The 15,058-nt window shown below is 42.1% G+C and overlaps 1 protein-coding gene across 2 annotated transcripts in view; it reads right to left on the bottom strand.

The window, feature by feature from the left end:
- Positions 1-15,058, bottom strand: part of ETFA (electron transfer flavoprotein subunit alpha) — a 29,054-nt gene that overhangs the window by 266 nt on the left and 13,730 nt on the right. The window contains exons 9-11 of one of the 2 annotated variants that reach the window (XM_061347684.1): positions 14,182-14,264; positions 3,666-3,731; positions 688-768 (exon numbers count right to left, since the gene is read on the bottom strand). In XM_061347684.1, coding sequence (XP_061203668.1) covers positions 688-768; positions 3,666-3,731; positions 14,182-14,264 — 230 coding nt within the window. The remainder of the gene's footprint in view (positions 1-687; positions 769-3,665; positions 3,732-14,181; positions 14,265-15,058) is intronic. The other variant, XR_009724632.1, reaches the window with a different exon arrangement.

The raw sequence follows: 15,058 nt of genomic DNA on the forward strand, positions 1-15,058 counted from the left end.
TCTCCTGCTGAATAAAGCTGCTTAATTATTTAAGAGCGCTGCATTTCCATTAGGTGGAAATAATGCATTCGTACAAAATTTATTAAGGAAATTGTCTACATGGTGTTCTTCAGCATGCGACTTCGGCTCACAGGAAGGCCTGTGCTCGCACCCAGCCAGCGGGCACTACTTCAGCAATGGCATTAAGTGCTGGCAGCGATCCTGCCCGCACCGCTCACGGAGCCCTGGCACGCTCCCGCATGGCACACGTGTGGCCGTGTGCACACACAAGCCATAGGCGGGTGCACAGGGGCTGGCTCACAGCACAGCTCTCCCAGAGAGAGCTGCAAGCTCCTCCCGAGCAGCAGCCCTGGCAAAAGTCACAACTGCTCCTGCCACCAGCACGGCAATGTTGTACTTCATGAGGCTTAAAAATAGATGCGAGCACCTGTGTGCCATTAGTGCTCGGAATGGCTCACAGCCAGGAAACTAGAACAGAGCAGCCTGCCTGTGACACCCCCAACACCCCTGACTGACAGCTTCTATGTGCAGGGATCCAATTTTAAGCATGAAAATAATGAAATCAGAAAGCAAATCCTTTACCAAAACCACCTAAGGCAGACTTCAGAATACAATCTGGTCAGTGGTATTTGAGCATTGCTAGCCCAATGAACCAGTTATCCCACACAGCTCCATGTTTAGCCTCACCTGAAATAAGTCTGCCACCAGGCCGAAGTCTGCCACTTGGAATATTGGAGCTTCTGGGTCCTTGTTAATAGCAACAATGGTCTGCAAGAAACAGTAAATCACCATGTGAATATATATATGTGTATATATATATATAAATAAAGAGATAGAGATTAATGTGTAGGGCTGGCTCACATTGACAGACCTTATCCAGGAAGCCAAACTAAGTTTTTCCCAAGCCCCTAGAAGCAGAAGACAGGGCTAGCAGCATTTTAACATCTTCTCCACCTCAAAACACAACCACCAGAAACAAAACACATCCCCCCCTAAAACTCCATTCCAGCTCACTGCATACACCAGGGCTATCCTTCCCTGTTGAGGAGTCTAGAAACAAAATACTACAAACGACTACCTGCCAGCTCTAAGCACCACCATCACAGAAATAACTCATTTAAAACACACACAATATAAACTGTGCCTGAAGGGGCACATCATTTGGTTTGTCACACAGCAGAAAAAAGCAGATGGTGGAAATCCCAATGCACTGGTCCAGGTAAATGTGTCTTGGTTCAAACTCTGCCACCCAGGTAAATCATTCCGTAACTTCTGAGGCAGCTTCTCACAAAACAAACACACGTGGGTGTCCCCATCACAATCTGTACCAGGGTGGGGAGCACTCCATAAAGGACTGGGATCCCTGCTGCTGCCCTCCTGCCAGCTCGTATGCAAAGACCTGCACATTCTGCAGTAATGCTTCCCCCAAAATCTTTTTCCCAAAGTTCATTGGCTTCAGTTCAGTTTCCCCCTTTGTGCACTCAAGCCTCCAGCGACAGTTCCACAGTGCAAACCAGCAACATCCAGGCAGTGATCCCCCAGGATATCTGCTCCATAAAAACCTGAACTATCCTCTGAGGCTCCACCACGCTCTGCAGAACCCGTTACAGGGCACAACACCTAACACTGAGGGTGGGGGAGGCCACCTGGGGCCTGCCAGCTCTGTCCTTGTCACTAAAAAGCCACCAGTTGCTTGTAAAACTGTTTTCAGCTTTAGTTTGGCAGCCCAGTTCTTCCTTAGTCTCCATTCGTTAGCTGAAATAACTTCACATTAAGATCACAGAATGGCTTTGGATGGAAAGGACCTTAAGATCATCCAGTTCAAGCCCCTGCCACCTGGTTCTCCACCTCATCACTAGATCAGACCTTCCATGGCAAGAAGCAAAAGCAGCACCCTGCTTGCAGCAGACCTTTGCGAGTTACATCTGTTCAAAAGAGAAGCTACTGCAACTGCCCCAGGAGGGAATGGAAAACGAGGAAAGCAGCACCGATGCTCCAGGTCTCCTCTAAAGCTGCATTTTCTACCTTGCTGTAAAAGGACAAATAAATTATACATCTCACTTGGCAGAAAGCATCTGACGTACCCTGAAGTGTGCAAATTCACAATGCCAGACAGTTCACAGTGCTGAGGGAAGGCAGGGGGATGCTCCAGAGCTCTCCCATGGCTGTGCAATGCTTTATGTTTGTAAGAGCTTCATCTTTTCAGTAACTACACGTCTATGCTTTGGCTAAAGGGAAAGCAAACGCAATTCAAACCGAATGTCTCAGTGCATTTGTTTATACAAGAAAACCTGTGAGATACAGGAGCAATGGAACTGTTACGTACAGATCTCATAGCCACACATTCCCTCTGTCCTCATGTCCTCTGAAGGAACATCGCAATATCAAATACGGAATTGGAAAAGCTAAAAAAAGTAGAGGTTTTGCTGTTACACTACAGGACAATATTGCTGCCCAACAGTTTTTATTCAAAGGTAATTCTGGCACGTGAAGTCATCTATTCCTATAACAGCCTTAACTGCGATAAGGCAGGAGGCAAGTGCAGAAAGGGTCAGATTCAAGTTTTAAGCAGCTCTGAATGCACATTTCTCAGCCCATGGCTGACACTAATGCCAGCTGCCCACCTTCTCCCCCACCCAAAAGCACAGCTGGAGGACACGCATCTCAAAACAAAGATACTTTTAACAACACTGTGGCTCATCAGCCCTGGGTTTTAGAAGGCAGAGGCTCCACAGGGGTGCTGTACCCCAAACCCAGCTCTCATGATTTTCCCCTCCAAAATATGTGAAGGATATATGCAAAAAGCACTCAACTGTAAGGCAGCACAGACCATCCCACACACAGGCTGGCTCCTGAGCACAACCCCAGTCCCATCCAGCATGTAAACTCGCTAGTCTGTCACTGGTTAAATCCAAGGATCTGCCTGTGCATTTCTGCAAGCCTTTTCCTCAGCTTTAGAAGCTGTTCAAAGTTCTGGGCTTGGCTCCTGCCAGAAAGCACAAGGTCATTCCCTGGAAATAGAAAAAATTATATATCCTCTTTATAAAAGGATCTGTGGGAGGTGAGGACAACCCACAGGGTTTATGTCTGGCCCTGGACAGTGTGATGCAGCAGGTAATTCTGCTCCTCTTCGCAAACACAGCACTGTGGATCCAACAGGCATCTCCCACTCTGCATTATGTGCTTTGGCAACTGATGAGTTAAACCTTTTAAAGTTTTACTCCCGGTTTACAATAGGTTTCCATTTGAATGGCTAAATGCAGGAATGTCAGAGACATCTTTTACTTTATGGAATCCTAAGTTCATAATTCAGATTGCACATTGTTATGCATGAATTACTATGTCATCCTCTGAAACAAACACAACTGGAGCTATTGTATAGAATTCAGGCACACGTGGATTTGTTGGGTTTTAAATAAGCAAAGTCAATTAGCTGCTGATACTTACTGCTTTGGGCTGTGGAGCAATGCATTTCCTGGGTTAGGTGTTTTCCACAGTATCTGGTTTTGGCAAGGCTGAAAGGACTGACGTGTTTTAAAGCAGACAAACTGGCTACTTTAACACTTAAAAACCTGGAAAACTGGCTACTGTACTGATGTAAAAGCAAGGAAGCCAGCTCACTTCCTTCCTCAGCAATCTCTTCCAGCACACCCATCTTTACATACCTTGCTGTCTTTCATTCCAGCCAAGTGCTGGATCGCTCCAGATATTCCCACAGCAATATAAAGTTCCTAGACAAAAACAAAAGTGAGACAGTTTTGGTACCCGTGACAGTTTCATTCAGCTCTCTTTCTTACTCAGCACCAATTACATGCAGCAGTTTTTACATTACAGAAGGTGTCAGTATTACAGGCAGTTGATGATTGGTTCCCTTCCCCACTTGGGGATTCTCCATTTACAGTTGCATCCCAAAGGAGCAGCTGGCAAACACTGGTGAGAAAAGAAAAAACAAGTAAAGGCTGCATCAAGCCTAAGATGCTGCTCAGCTAGCAGACAGGGCACTCAGTGCTACTTACCCATGACCCTGGTGATTCCCAACACAAGTATTAACCAAGGTAACATACGGATAATGCAGTTGCCTGAAGAGAAACCCTAGGCTTTTGTTAGCAGCCTTTCAGATCCTTTAAATAAGACAGAATGTCAAAGCTGAAATTCAGATGTTCATACTGGCAGGACAAAACACCTCAGATCCTGAAGCTGGCTGGTGCACTTGTAGTGACAGAACCACAGAATGGTTTGGGATGGAAGGAATATCAAAGCTCATGCAGTTCCAACCCCCTGCCATGGGCAGGGACACCTTCCACTAGAGCAGGTTGCTCCAAGCCCCGTACAACCTGGCCCTGAACACTGCCAGGGAACACTCAATGTTCCCATGACCTAAAGCTTTTCTTCCCCTCATCACTATCAGCCCCTGCACAGGATGAGTAGAGAAGTGCTCCCCAGGTAGGCACCAGCATCTATACACTCTGGGGCTCCCAATTTCTCATCACCAAAGAGACTTCAGTTCAAAATAAAGAAACATTTACAGGCAAACAGACCTACATCAGCAGTTTTAACTCACAGCACAGAAGTATCTTTCCCCTCAGACTGAATCATCTATCCAAACCCAAGCGTGTTTTCAGCTCCATGACAGTCTTCCCACCACTGCAAGCCAAAGGAGCAGTCAAACCTCAGCTGTTTAACTACCTCATTTTACAGAAGAAAACCCAAGTACTTTTCACCAGCTCACTCAATGAGAGGAAGCTGTAACACTCAAAACTGGGAGGGGGGTGTGGGGGGAATCATCTGTCAGAACTGATTCAAGGTGATATTTCTATACACTCAGAAAAGGCGCAACCTCAAATGCTAAAAGAATGTCTCTTTTCAGAATACCAAGGTAGGTCCATAGTTAAGAACATGCAAATCTAACCCAAGACATTATTTTTGGGGCCAGGCAGGGTAAGAGGGTCAAAAACTCTTCTCCCTGTGCAACTGAGGATGTACATTACAGTTAAGTGGCTTTTAACATGATGGAACAAAGCACAGCTGTGAAACAGGCACCTACAGAAGAGGCTGGCAAATGAGGCTGTTCAGCCACAGAGACCATGCAGACTGCTTTTGCCATACAGACCTGACAGTCATTATATCAGTTACAGAAAGAAAGAAGATTGCTTTCTGATGTTTCTACAGCTACAAATTTTATCCATCACATCGGTTTTTAAACAGGAATAGAGAAACAAAAGCTATGAAGCTTTCCTACACTTTTCTACAAAAGCCATCTCTTGCAAGAATTGAAAGAGAAGGAAACCAGCAGGAACAAAGTACTTCCTATGAAAAAAGCTTGCTCTGAAACTGAACTACAGAATCTAATCCATGTATTTCCACAAAAACACACAGCTGTTGGAGACACTCAGAAGCTTTTTAGCCTCAATAGCTTTTTACTGAGTAGATTACTATTGGAGGTCAATCCATTTTAGCCACAGCTGCAATGTAACATAATACGCCCATGTAAGAGCTCATGGTAAGAATGCAATATTTTAATTATACCAAATAAAAGAGCAGATGTTGCAGGAGAAATTATTCTAACCTCATATTGTCTTTAATACAAGCCCTTTTTAAAAACACATTACTGTAATCTCATTTTTTTTCAGAGCAATTCATTAAGTGCCAGTCATCCAGACTACCAGATACTCTTATCAGGCTGTTTAACATTTGAAGTTCAGTCTTTGGAAAGAATCCAGCTCGCCAGGAGCCAGATGCCTATGTATATATTCTATTAAAATATCTCAGAAAGACAAGGATGTTTCATTAAAAGGACATTTGTAAATCACCCGGCTTCTCTAAAAAGCCTTTCTCATGCATCTACACCATGCCCTTCTAGGTTACATACGTTGGGCTATCTGGCTAAGATAACTACTCCATTCATGGCTGGCCTCCTCAGTAAGGTTTTCATATAAAACACACAGGACAGCATGTTTCTTATCAACAGTTCCATACAGCAACTTGATCCGATTGCTTAAATCTTAGTTTAAATCTGTTCTACAATTTAGGAGGGACACAAAGGACTGACAAAGTCTGAACAATAAAGGTTCAGGACAGCTCAGTGCTCTCCAAGGAGAGGATTCAGCTGGGCATCCAGAGAGGTCATAAAGGACTCAGACTCCAAGTTACTTTCAGGACAATACCCTCACTTTGATGATCATCCTGCACCTTTTGCTGGGTCCTCTCATTTCTAGTGTGTCAGAGTTTAAAGTCCCAAGTCAGGACTGTGAAGCTCATCTACGGAGCAGGCCCGCACCAAGTGGCATGAATCAGAGGCTAGACTGCACTTCTCAGGTGCCAGCAAAGATGGCTTTACACCAACTCCAGATTCCTGCCTTTTGCATCCCTGGATGCTGCTGTAATTACTGCTGTCAGCTGTCTGATCCACAGCCTACAATTACGGGGACTTAGGTTAAAGTCCAGAATGTGGAGGGGCATTTATCAACTCCCTGCTGTTTGCACACCGGCAGGTTTTCACCAAAGGGCTGCTGCCTGCACTGTGCCACAAGAGAATGGCACAACAAAACAGCACACACACTCTGTACAAAAGGTCCTCACTGCACTGTCTGATACAAATGAAGTCCCAAAAGCCATTAAAGTCAAGGAAAGTGAAAGCTTTGGTGGCATAAAGGCATGGCACCAGATTAGACAGTTGTCTTACCGTAACCAACAGTAACTCAATTTCACCCAGGGAATAATTACTGTACATACATTACAGCCAAGCCACAAATCTTTGGTTTTTATGAAGTAGACAGTGGACACCAGCACAGGGGAAGAGACAGCAGAGCAGAGCTCACAGTAACAAAGAGCACAGTGAAGGAAACACACAGCGTGGGAAGCCAAATGGATGGAAAAGCCTATGAAGCAGAGGGCAGGGAGGCACAATCAGCAAGTACTTAAAGATGTGATGCTGCCCAAAGGGTTTGATGTGTCAGCCATGGGAACATGTCTTTGTGGAAGCATCACACTCAACATACCCACCAGGCTTCGCACATGGCCTACAGCAGCAGCCAAAGCTGATTCTGCAGCATACTGGCAGGAAGGCCAAGCATGTTTTGTCTGGCCACACAATATCCCAGAAGACTCCGAGACCTCAAAGTTTGTAAGCACAGCTATGCACCGCAACAATCCTAAAGAGAAACAAAACTCCAAGTCCCGAATTTATTCTATTCAAAGGCAAGATTCCAAATCAGGAATCTGACTTCTCCTTTGTTATTTAAAGTACAATCTGCCTTTGTACTGTTTTTTCAACAAACACAACTGTGGTATGTCTTGTAGAGAGTCACTGTATGCTAATCATTAAAATGAAGAAATCCCTCTTAGCCATCTCCATTATTCCTATTTCCCCTTTGAATGTCCCCAACTTACACATTAGTATCTACAGCAAGTCCATGAGACTTCATGTTTGCACAGCTGGCTCCAGAACCCACACAGCCAGTTACACTCTGGATAAATGTCACAAGGGTGCTATACATGGATGATTGTAACTACCAATATACCAAAGCAGTTATTTTCCAGGCCATACTGACTCTCCCATTACTTACAGAATAATTTGTGCATTATATTAGTACCTCATTTTACCTATAAGGATATTTTAAAATGCCTTAGGCTGCCTTGGGGCAGTTAGGGTACATCTCCTGAAGAGAACCACAAGCACAGTTCTTAGCTGAAACTTACAGTGACTTTGAATGCTGCTGTAAGAGACTGTATGATGCTGTAGTGAGCATCCACAGGTGTAACCCAAGATGAGGCAGTTACTTTGTAAGCACACCATCAGCTACTATTGATTTTTATGCCAATGTCTGAATTATGCTGAAAACCTTCAGTGTACATCAATTTATCATCCTATCAGTGGCATGCTTTTAAACAGGCTGGTTTAATAAACCCCTTTGGCACACATACTCTTCTTAAAGGCAGCTCAAATATTTTATTTTCTTTGCAAGAGTGAAAGGACAAGGAAATCACAAGGAAATCTTTGTAATCAAAACTGCTTCATAAAAGATATTCCTTCCAATTACAAGCTATTAACCCAATAAAATATTTTCTGGCTTGACACTAGTTCACATATACTGTGCTGTATATCAAACAATTATCCAGCATGGACTGCTTTGATGCAGTTGAATATGTTCCATTCAAGAAACACATATTACTAAGCCCTATCCCAACTACAGTTTCTTTTTCACTTTAAGAACCTTTGATCAGCCAAGCCATGTAATTACTCTTAAGCGTGGTTAGGGTGTCTGCTGGAGTGCAGGGCCATACAGCAATCTTTTTCTCACTAGGGAAAAGCACATCAATTGCTTTCAGCTAAATGCACTCACATATGAATATTTTAGTACAATTTAATGTTTCTGCACCAACCCCAAAGGAGCAGAGCATCAATTTGTGAACATAGTTTTCTTCGAGTTAAAAGCTACACCGGATAATGCAGGATGAAAGGGGTTGTCAATCCTTCGCTTTTTAGCAAGCCAGAGAAAGGTAGTCTGTAAATTCAGTCCCAGCTGCATAGACAGCTCTCTGAAGTTTGCCACTATAAAGCTACTTTTCAACAATAGTGAATTATCAAAGGAGATTTATTCCAAAATAAATTTCCCAAGCACAGCCAGTTTTCCCAATACTACTCCCATCTGCCAGCTACCAAAAAGCACACCTGCTGGTCTGTTAGCAAAAGCCACCAACATAACATACAAATAATGCATTCGTATAAAGAAGCTAGCTAAAGGTAGGAGAAATACAGTTATCTACCACGTGTTCCAAGAGAGAAACTTCAGCATCTCAGTATTCTCTTCTATGTGTAAAGATTCAGAAATAATGAAGATCTTACCATTGATAAGCAGAACATATTTTAAGTGACTACAAGCAAGATGACAGGACTGACACTTCTCATGAAACTAAAGCAATTAGCTAGTTCGCTCTGTTCATAGTTTTAGGAAAGAGTGAAGGAACAAAATGGAACATAACAGCTGGAATAAAATATACCTCGTTTCATTTCACTAAGCGTCCGCACCAAAGAATGAAGAGAAACAAAACTTGACAGATACACAAACAAAGGAATTCAACAATCCCTAAGACAGCAATGGGAAGTAACAGCGATGAGCTAGTACCCACCTACTACACAATGAAACCAGGAGTCACTCATGAAATTTAGAGAAAATAAAACCAGGCCAGGTGAAGTATTTGCCTGCTTTGCCACTGCACACACAGAAATACAAAACACAGGAACAAGGTAAAGAATGCGACAGTTTTTCCCCCCTCCTGCTACCCCAGAAGCAAGACAATGACTATTAAGTGCTACAAGGCCACTCACTGCAGTGAAAGGGGCTTCCTAGCAAGATAGTGGGGCATATACAAGCTTAGAGAGCACCTCACCCTGTTGTAAAAAAACAGTAGAGCAATACAAATCCCACTCCTCTGTAGAGGAACATTCTGCACCTTTATGTCTGCCTCTGCCAGGAAATGACTCCTTGCCATTCATCTTTCCTTTTCCTGCTTCTCATTTAATCCCACTCCTGCATTTTCTGCCTAATGTAACACCCTATGTTGGTCCTATTCTTCCATGCCCCTGGTGACTTTCAACTGAACCAACACCTCACTTCAGCATCTCAACTGAAGCTGCACCTCTTTAACATGCCTCTTTCCCCCTCATTATTATTCTCAGTTCCTGACTGTTGGAAATTTGCCTCACTTTTCAAGCTCCTGCAATTCATTACATCCAGACAGACCATTTGGTATGAAATCTAAGCTTAAGCACTGAAGCGAAGCAAGTCAGCAAGTTTACTCCTGTCGATCAGATCAGAACTACATTGGATTTCCACCTGCCTTCTCCACTTGAGGTTTCTCAGCACATGCAATATCCAAATGCATCTGCCTCCTGTGCAATCATATCACATTTCTAACACAATCACCTAATCCAGTGTCAATTATTCCTACATCATTTATTTCTCAACTTCTGCCTGCCTGAGCTTTCCATCTCAGTTTCTTGTTGCTTGGTAGGATTTTGTGCCTGATGCTGACCAAGAGAGCAGCAACCAAACACCAGAAAACCACAAAACAGACCAAGAATTCTGCCTGGCTGCGCTCTCTCCACTGGACAGACCCTCTGCACTGCACACGCCTTGAGAAGTAAACCTTACAATGAAGTCTGAGAACTACATACAGTGCTTAATCTGGGAACTGAATTTCCTTTTTGTGAAGTCTATATATAAGAAACAGTGAGAAGCCCCCAGCTTCTAATTTAAAAATATATGCTCCTAAAACAGTCGTCACTGATTAAAGACATCAAATACATTAAATTATTTTTTAATTAGGAAGGTAACATTTCATATTTTAATATATCCACTTATGCCTAAAAATTTCTTTCCTTCCAGCTCCCCAAGTAATACAAATCAGCCTTCTCTTTCGTAAGGCTCAAACAGGAGCTTCAATCACCTGAAATTAACAGGTAAAAAAAAGCTACTAACAGAAAGACAAATAATACACCAAACATTTTAACAGCTGGAATAAAATTATACAAAAGAAAAATTCCCAAAGATCAGGTCAAACACTAACCCCCCACCCCCCTCCAAAAATGCATGAATTCCAACATGAACAAGAGCCTGCAGTTTAGAGATCGGAGGCTATTTTGGAAGTGGGGGTATACTGCACAGAACTAATTCTCAAAGGGGAAATTTGTACTCCTTAGCTGCATTATTTCATTACTTAAGCAAAATGAACTACAATTGTTTCTTGACTGGCAGTTTGTTCATGTATCGATACATCAGCATTTCAGGAAAGCTGCTGTACTTGTGAGGTCCTTGTGTCCTGGACTCTTAACAACTGAAGCCAGTCACAGAATTACTGGAGGACCAATGACTAAAATTAACCCTTCCTTCAAATCCACAAAGGCACATGGGAAGAAATAAGCAGATCTTTCATATCATTACCTTCTTACCCAATGCTCAGCAAAGAAACACTTGCCAATAGTCACATACAAAACCCAGAAAGCAGCAGAATTACCCACCCCCCCCCCCCCAGCTTGTAACTAACTCTTACCCCTCTGTCATCTCCAAAATGACCCAATTCGAGACCTTTAAAAACAATGCATTCCAATCCTCCATTGAGACTGGGCAACATACTGTTAACAGAAGAGGAAGCACATACTCTAGGATTCTTTTCCATCAGAAACCAACAGCTGCACAGGAGAGCAAGTATGGTTCAAACTCCAAGATCCTTCTCCTGCTTAAAAGCCAGGCAGTCAGGAGTGTGTGCACCATGTCCACTGCAGCTCAAAACTAAACACCAAACTCAGGTCTCAGTGAGTATAACTAACCAATGTACAAGGCTGCTTTGCAATTTTCCAGGTAAAAAGTCATGAGCTCTCCCTGATCTAGACCAAGCATACCTCACAGGAAAAGCAGGCTGTCATCATCTAGAGGACTGTTAAAATAGCCAGTGTAGTCTTGCTCTGACCAAGAAAGTTCAGTTCTACTCCTTTATATGAAATTTCTCTTCCACTACACAGAGTAATTTTCTAGCTAAAGCACCAAAAAGACAGTGAAGCAGAATTAGGAAGGTGAAGTTATGAATCTGCAGATTTAAACTGCGTCCTATTTAAGATACCTATCCCAGCACACTGAATACCCAGCCAGCAACTCAACTTACACTGTCAATACAATTAACAGAATATTGTCTATACTTCTAAGCCACTGTATGCTGTCCTTGTATGTATTTTAAGATCCACAAGTAATACTTGAACAATTTCAAAGAAGGGGCTTACAATTTACAGTACTTTGCACCACCCACTACTTAATATTTGTTAAGAATGGAGATGAGAGAAATGCATCAACCTGCTGGCAAAACAATATAGCATCATACAACTGTGCCAGTTCAGATCATTTAAGCATTCTTCAGTCAGTCCCAACTCAAGGCTATCTTAACTATCCTTTAGAAGATGGCAGTGATGACACTGACAGGATCCTATGATGTGGCTGCATGTTCTAATGACTTTCAAATGCTGCCATGAGTCATCTGTGGCAAGTTATCACACTGTATCTTCAAAAAAAACTAGCCTTTTCTGTTTCAATGTAACTGTTTATATGACCCTGACTCTGCAGTGCTCATTCTTGAGCCTCAAGACACACAAACCAGAGATGAGCTGTCTTCAAATTAGCATTCTCTACTTCATTAACAGCTATTCGGGTACTGAAAAACTAAGATGGTCAGTCTCATCTCATGCCCTTTCAAAATATGAAACTAAATGACACTTAACTCTCTCCCTGGCTTTCAAAGGTTTGGTTATGTAACAACCAACTAAAGATTGCCTGGTGCTGCTAGCTCTGCTGCCTTCAGAACCTGTAAATTGCAAGTGTGCTACAGTTACACTTACTGAGTTAGTGCAGATTAGCTTAATGAGACCTACAGCTGCACTAATGTTGCACCTTATGCCTACTGTGTGATCTAAAGAAAGTGTATTGTATTTAAATACAAAATTTCCCTTAGCAAAGAGGAAGTATTAGCTGCGGGCTACAGCTGGTTTGCACTACATCCAAAAAACCTGTAACAATTGCATACTATTCTCTAAAGAAAGACATCACCAGAAAAAAAGAGTTAGGTTTGCATTTATCATCTCTAAAGCCTCACAATTTCCTTCCAGAGCTGAGGTTAAAATCATTGTTAATCAAGATTTGGAAGGATACGATATGCAACTAAATGGACCTTAAGTCTTACCAATAGTTCTATTTCTCAGAAGCTGTTTTTTTGCAGCAGTTAACTATCATACAAATTTATAGATTAAACACTAGTTCGCCTAAAAATAGTTCTACTTAGCCCCACAAGGCTACCATCAAATGGCCTCTGATGAGGACCAAGCAGCAAACATCTCTATCCACGTTTCAAGACAGAAACACTCAGAAGAACAAAGCATCTTGTTCAAGACAACCCAGTAAACAGAACTGACAAGACTCCAGAAACTGCAGGCTCCTGCCTTTGATATTTTCAAATACTGCTTAACTCTATTAGATGTATTACTGGAAAAATAAGTCATGGTTTCAAGTTCTGAATATGCAGCTCTTAATGGTACAATGGCAAAACATTTCAGATCCTATCAAGACTTTGGACATGTACAGCTCTTTAGTACTATTTATATTACTGGGATTTAGCAAATGCAGAAGTCGAAATATGACAAGTTTCTCTACTAAGTTGCAGCTCACTCTCCATTTCTGCTCTCATTAAACCATTAACAAGCAAGAAGTTGCTCCTTGGTGCTTCTGTTGCCATACACTTTCAAAGAGAACTGAAAGGCTAAATGTTTATTAGATTATGTAGCTCAAAGTGTACATCTGACAGATTGACATACCTGCCCACGTTCTTAGCCACAATTCTATTCATATGCATGATCACTGCACCCCAGTATGGGCTAGCGCACATTCTACCTCACATTGAGATGCACTATATTTGTACCTTCCTACATACCAATGCTCAAGTCTGCTTTATCTGTGGACACAGGTCACAAGAACAATGAGGGCAGTCTCAGACCTGTGTATGATGGAAAAGCCCACCCCAGAGCCAAACAATGCAGGGATAAGAATTAGTCCCCTGTGATATCAGGATGCGTAACAGAAAAGATAAGCAGCAGCTTATTTCCCAACAGTAAGCTGCTTATGAGAATATGCCCTTCTTTATATTCCCCTTTATATTTCACAGCAGCCAACCTGTAGATTATTTCTCAAGTTTCTTGCACTTTCATTTCTTACGAAAAGTTTTGCTTAGAATGTACTGCAATAACCCAGCTATAGTTACCAAACCTTAAACAATAAATCATCACTTGTAAATGAAACAAAACCACACTCCCCAGAGATCAAGCCACATACCAATATAATTTCAAGTTTATATTGGTAACAACACGTTTTAGCATATCAGTGAGAGGTGTGAAAAAGTTAAAACAGCTCAGCACAGGCAACTATGAAAGAATCCAGCAACTGACCCACAGTAGAGACTGACATCACAGCTTGCTGCTGTAGTTTTGCAGAGGCACAGTCAAGTGACAGTATCACAACGGGCACACTAAGACCTTCTTGCCAGGCTCAGTATTAAGACTCGGCTCATTTTTACGCATTTGCTTTGAAGGAAGATGCATGCTAGAAAACATCCCAGCTCTTTCACAAAAGAGATTTCTATACTTACTGGTGCTACTATTTTGCCCGTCTGTCCAACTTGCAAGTCATTAGGAACAAAGCCAGCATCAACAGCTGCACGGGAAGCTCCAACTAGTTGAAAGAAAATATTTCCAATGTTTTCTTTTAAAATATTAGCGAGCCAGATTTCTATCACCATAAAAACACATGTATTTTACTGAAGAGTCCCACACTCAAAGGGCATGCATTCAGAAACTTCCCTCTTAAAAGCTCTTATAGTAATCCCTCTCTATACCACTGGCTGAAACTTCCAAATAGTAAGTGCTAATGCACTTCATAAGCAACAGGAAATCCTTACTCCCAGTACTAGAGGGCCATATATTTAAACCCAAGGATTTCAGTCTGGCATATTTCCATTATTTTCTCTTGTGCTTTGTCAAAAGAGGATTTTCCCATAAATGCCTTCCCATAATGTTCCCCAGTTTGAATAGAACACATGTGCCATCTTACATTGCTGCAAGAGCTCAGAAGTCAGACACAGTAAAGAGGAATATCAAAGGAAACTTGAAAATGCCACACAGACATTGAGTTAGTGAAGCCACCAATTTACAAAGCTATTAATGTAGAACTACAAATTTATTTTTACATGTGAAATCTAAAACTAATGTAGTTCAAGTGTTAATGTAAGCAGTTCCTCCACCTCTCACTTAAAATATTTTGCTGAAACACTGTACAGGGTCAGTTTTCTCCTGTTGATACAAAAGCATAGCAAAGACAGAGCCAGTCAAAGCACAAGAGCTACAAAAGGGATTCTATAAAGGAGAAGTATGCGAGGATGGATGAAAAAAATATCAGCTCTTCAAAGTGAGCTAAGATCATTTCTTCATTTATACAACTTCACCTGTTGAATTTGCAAAGGGTAGGAC

Source organism: Neopsephotus bourkii, unplaced genomic scaffold (genome assembly GCF_033783945.1).
Source record: "Neopsephotus bourkii isolate Nb327-2 ecotype Australia unplaced genomic scaffold, CSIRO-AGI_Nbou_v1 NB_318, whole genome shotgun sequence".
Lineage (NCBI taxonomy): Eukaryota > Metazoa > Chordata > Aves > Psittaciformes > Psittacidae > Neopsephotus > Neopsephotus bourkii.